General features: G+C 37.3%; 1 protein-coding gene across 2 annotated transcripts; it reads left to right on the top strand.

Moving 5' to 3' along the window:
* Nucleotides 1–205: 205 nt before the first annotated feature.
* Nucleotides 206–5,107, top strand: LOC121996979. 2 transcript variants are annotated; one of them, XM_042551174.1, is made up of 2 exons: nucleotides 206–394; nucleotides 3,948–5,107. In XM_042551174.1, exon 2 carries the CDS (start codon nucleotides 3,950–3,952, stop codon nucleotides 4,898–4,900), a length of 951 nt encoding a protein of 316 aa, XP_042407108.1. In that variant the 5' UTR covers nucleotides 206–394; nucleotides 3,948–3,949; the 3' UTR covers nucleotides 4,901–5,107. The 2 variants fall into 2 exon arrangements, with proteins under 2 accessions (XP_042407108.1, XP_042407107.1); XM_042551173.1 differs by having other exon boundaries at nucleotides 207–394; nucleotides 3,898–5,107.
* Nucleotides 5,108–5,648: the final 541 nt, after the last annotated feature.

Genomic DNA, 5,648 nt, shown 5'->3' with positions numbered 1-5,648 from the left:
GTGCCACGTGGCGCATCACGTGACAGTTACCCGATGTACTCGAATCCTCGCTGGCTACTTGCGAATGTGAAGACGTGCACGTAGTGCCTGTGCCAGAACGTTACGGCTTCCGTTCCGGACCCACAATTCTGCACGATTTCTATTGGCGTACGAAGGTTGGTTATAATGTCGGGTGATTGCATAGGTAGATGTAGAACTTGTCGTGCTAGCGTGCCAAGCAAGCGAGAGGCTAACGCTTTTTTGGGTCCAAACGCGATGCCATAAGACGTGGGAACCACCCAACGATCCTCCCAGATCGATCGAAAGTACCGCCGGTTCTCCTCGCCGTAGGCCTCGCCCTCCGTCGCCGTCTCCGCAGCCTCGCTTTTCGCTTCTCCTGCGGCCAGCATTCCAGGTACGGTCGTTCTAGTTCCTCGCCCTTCTATCCTGATCTCGCCTGCCTTTTCGCTTTCCGCGCCGCGGCCGCCCAGCGATTTCTAGGGCTTCGGGCTTAGTCCATTTGTAGTCCTCGCACAGGTTCAGAAATGGCATCCTGCTCGAGCAATTGCGCGAAGTTATCTTCTCTATTAGTCTTTTAGGAGAGGAAAGATTCCGGCTTTTGGCAGTTGTTTGTGGCTTTAGGTCGAACGTTACGTGCTCCTGTTTGTTCCGATCTTGCTTTTTTCTTTTTGATCAAACAAGCTTGAGAATCTGGAAATTCATTTACTTCCTTGGTGGACTTGGAAGCCATGTTATTTTATTGATAGATTACATTTATCTTCATAGTCTACTGGTCAAGGATATTTATTAGAATACCGTACGAAATGTAGTTCACTTTCCTGTTTCTTCAAGCAATGGAGTTGTGGTTTAAATTCTATTGCTATCACGGGGTTGAATTAGCTTTATATCCATGCATCCTCCAGTCATACCGTGTTGGGCACTCCAATCACCTTTTGCACCGTGTTCGGCGTTCCATTTGTCTAAAGTTCACGCCTTTCTTACTTTCCAGATTAATTTGTAGGTCCTACATATTCTCCTCACGATCCTATTGAATGTCTAGGAGATGGTCTCTTCACAGAGAACTCTGAATTCTGCAGGCGTTCTCTTTTGCATTCCTTGAAAATTATTATGTAATTCCCTGATGCTCAGTGCTGAATGCCGTTGTGTGGTAGACTACTCTGTCCACATGACAACGGGTTTTTTTTTATACTATTCACCTGACAGGAATCTTTTTTTTTGCATGAGTAACAATTTTATTGTAATCTTGCTCCTGGCCTTCCCATCATTTATATCTGGACCTTCCCATCTAGGTGCTTTATTACATAATAATGCAACTATCTCTGGTCAGGTTCAAATATATTATGATCACTTGTTTTTATTTGGGAATTAAAAAGGAGTAATGACATGCAAGGACCTAATCTTTTTCTAATCAAATTCTCTGTTGTCCACATGACTTCCTGAAAATTTTCTTCAATCCACCAACATTTTTAAAACCTTCTGCTTCTGCAAGAAAACTGTATAAACATAACTGGCTATGTCATCCATTATAATTGCTGTTTTAGCAGTAGAATTGCTGAGATTCCATGTAGAGTTGTATATTTAATAATATCAGTACTTGGATATGACTTGTCAAGTAGGACAGACCTGTAATTTTAGGTACTGTTATTGAAATAAGTTGGCTTAAAGGCTTTCTAATCGAACAATTAATCTTATTGAAATAAGTTGTTTTGGCAATTTGGAAGTTATTCAGAAAATCAAGCATTAAAAAATTGCACATTTCCACATGATTCATCATTGACTTCTAACCATAGTTATTAGAATCAGATCATAAATCAAACCGGAAAAACTTTGGATCACTGGTTAATTGGTTGATTTAGTGGTTAAATTGGTCAAATTATATATCAAACCAAAACCTGACTTGGTCAAGTTAAGTGGCAAAAGGAAACAAAGAAATTAAAAACTAATTAAATATACATACACTTAATTTCTAGAATTTAAAATAAATATTAATATAAAAATTTTAAGCACCTAAGAAAACTTGCAACTTTTAAATTATACATCTTTTCAACTTATATTAGGATATAATCATCACACTACAAGTTATAAAGAAATGTATTAGGTTTTTGTTTGCATAACAGATGGAGGAATGATCAAGCATTAAAAAATTGCACATTTCCACATGATTCATTGACTTCTAACCATAGTTATCAGAATTATATCATAAATCAAACCGGAAAAACTTTGGATCACTGGTTAATTGGTTGAACTAGTAGTTAAATTGGTCAAATATATATTGAACCAAAAACTGACTTAGTCAAGTTAAGTGGCAAATGGAAACAAAGAAATTAAAAACTAATTAAATATACATATACTTAATTTCTAGAATTTATAATATAAAAATTTTAAGCACCTAAGAAAAGTTGTAACTTTTAAATTATACATCTTTACAACTTTTATTAGGATATATTTATCACACTACTAGTTATAAAGAAATGTATTAGGCTTTTTGTTTGCATAACAGATGGAGGAATGATCAACTGTTGGATATGATTAGACGAGATGATTAGGCAACCACTTTTTGTGTTTTTGCATCTGTGTCAGATGGAAGGTTGTGCAATCTGTGCAAGAAAATCAGATGATGATTTTTTGAGCATTCACGTCAATCTGGTTTCAAAAACTATGCTAATTCAATATATTCCATGAGTGCAACACTGAAGACAATTACTCTAGGATTTAATAGATAGACTTTGAATGTTAAAACACATCATTAATATTAAAACACGAGTAAAAAAAATCTTGAAGCATTATACATGAATTTATACTGTTTCATCAAAAGTACATTAGCTTCTTTGTTAGGAAGTTGTATACACACATGGATATACTTCCCTTTTATTTTATTCAACATTTTTTAGTATCAGTTAGTTGAAATATATGATTCCAGAATTTATTTATGGCTCTATTTACCGTTTTATTTATCATGTTTTTATGATATTTTTGCTCATAAACTTCTGAAAGAATTGTAGTTTGTGTATCATGTTTACAAGTTTTTCATTTTTAAGGTTGATTACGTTTCAATCTAGTGATCATGTTAGAGAGTTTACACTTTTAACTTTATTGAAGGCATGCTCAACTTTTCTGAATGAGTGCAATGCTTCCTTGCTGGTTCATCTGGAAGTCTGATAAGTTTCATAACAAAAAAGAACTTTACATCTCAGATGAGTCTACTATAAGAGAAAAATTGAAGTACCACCACCACCATCACCATCATCATTGTCAGTGTTAACACTGTAGCAAGTACATCATCAACCCATATATGTCTTAACTATTTGGGATTACTTGGGATCGGCAAGATTCATACTATTCTCTAGTGAACTCAACGGGAGGAAGAGCTGCTAGTATTTTTGTTAAGTCACTTATCACATTAGCAATAGTTTTTGGTCCTCTATTTCTTGCATCTCTAACTTGCCCAGCTATAGAATTTATTCATTTACTTAAATATGTCCATGCAATCTTAATCTACTTCTGTTAGTTTTATACTCTAATGGAGCTAATGTTTTAACAGTATATATATGTGTGTTTGTGTATATATAGATATATTTTCTACCTATCCCACACAATCATCTTAGTATTCATTCTCCAAGTGTTAGGTTGACACATGTTAATTGAAATAGCCAAAATGGAATTTCGATGGACTCCAAAACTCACTTTTTGTTTCCCTATTGTTGTGAATGAATCTGGTCTATCTGGCCAGAAATGCTAATGAGATAATTGTTGTATTACAAATTTGATGCCAACTATATCAACTGTTTTTGTTTCAAATATTTGAGTTTAGATGCATGCAATATATTCCTCCATTGAACTCTACGTACTATACATTTAATATTTACCTTACAAATTTATCCTTTGTTTTTTTTCCAGTACTAAGGTTTTATAGATTGATATTAAAAAAAAACAAATCATTTTCTAAGAAATGGCAAGAAGAATCAGAAGCAACCGCAGAAACTCTTCTTGGATGTTTAGGTCAGCTCCATATCCGTCGCCTTCCTTTCACCGAGTTATACCAAAGAAAGGGGAATTGAAAACTACCTCTACTTCAGAAAAAAAGGATTGGAAGGGTGCTACCTGCCCAGTTTGCATGGAGTACCCACACAATGCTGTTCTCCTTCTCTGTTCATCTCATGACAAGGGCTGTCGCCCCTACATGTGTGCGACCAGCTACCGCTACTCCAACTGTCTCGAGCAGTTCAAGAAGGCACATGCTAAAACTACTGCTATGAATGCAAATTGGAGCTGGAAGAAATCTGAGGTGACTGAGCTAGCATGTCCTCTTTGTCGTGGACACGTGAAGGGATGGACAGTCGTGGAACCTGCACGTGAATATCTCAACCAGAAGAGGAGAAGCTGCACTCAGGATGAGTGCTCCTTCAATGGAAATTACAAGGAGCTCCGAAAGCATGTGCGCTCTTCACACCCTCGTGCAAAGCCCCACGCTGTTGATCCAGACCATGAACAGAAATGGAGAAATATGGAGAACCAACGGGAGCATGCAGATGTGATCAGTACGATAAGGTCTTCCATGCCTAGATCAGTAATATTGGGGGACTATGTGATAGAAATGGGTGATACCGACTCAGATTCTGACTTTTCTGATTTTAGCGATGAATTCTTTAGTGCTGCAAGTGGGAGGGTAAGCAATGCTCGGAGTATCTTTGGTGTCTTTCTTCGAGAGGCTGCTCGTCGTCGGAGACTCAGGGAAGATAATAATGCCCGGGGTCCTGGCATTGTTGAGCGTGCTTCTGATGGTGTAGGTGATGACGACGAAGTCGAAGGGAGTTCCTTAGGCGTAGTTCAGTCTCAACGGCAGCATAACAGACATCGCCATCGCCGCAGGGGCCAAAGGGGATCAGCCCACACCACTTGATTGTTGTGAGATAAGTAGGATCGCATTTACTGATGATTGTTCATAAACCTTAGTTATGCTCGAACTATTCATTTGAACTATTGCTGACAAAAATGGTTGTCAGATATTGAAACATCAAAGATGTTCCTTCCGTCTGTCTATGCCACTGTATTTATTTGGATGTACACTCTAATTTCTCCGAAGCAAACTTGTTATCTGGTGACTGACTGTTTGGTTTTCCGAGTACTTAGATAAATGTAGTGCTACTTGAAATCGGATGAGATGGACAGCAAGTTAGGTGGTTTCGATATTAATTGTGAAAAGACTTTGGGCTAAAGAAAGATGGCGGCGAGTGGTCTTATGTGTGAAAAAAGAATGTAGAGGGAAGAGAACGATAGCAATTAGGTCGGGAGGGGTGTTTAATATAGTCTTGTCTGTCAAAAAAGAATGCAGAGAGAAGATAATGTTAATAACCGAGCTAGGGAGGGGTATCTGGTATAGAAACTCTGAAGTTCAAATTAGACAAGTGGTTGGAAGAAAATGAAATGTGATGAACAATGAAAATGAGTAGTGAGCTTTGAGTATTTAATTTTGCCTATCTGCGCTTTTAAGAGGAGATCCCTTAAATAATGTTAATTTTTTTACCTGTATATGAATATTGATGCATTTTTAAAAATGGACAAATTATTATGATATTTTGACAACTTTCCTAAAATAGATTTACCATTTCTGTGCTTTGTAGGATAGAGACTTCCTTTGTACGTGATGC

This window comes from Zingiber officinale, chromosome 6A, assembly GCF_018446385.1.
Source record: "Zingiber officinale cultivar Zhangliang chromosome 6A, Zo_v1.1, whole genome shotgun sequence".
NCBI lineage: Eukaryota > Viridiplantae > Streptophyta > Magnoliopsida > Zingiberales > Zingiberaceae > Zingiber > Zingiber officinale.
This window is presented reverse-complemented; position numbering and strand designations above follow the sequence as displayed.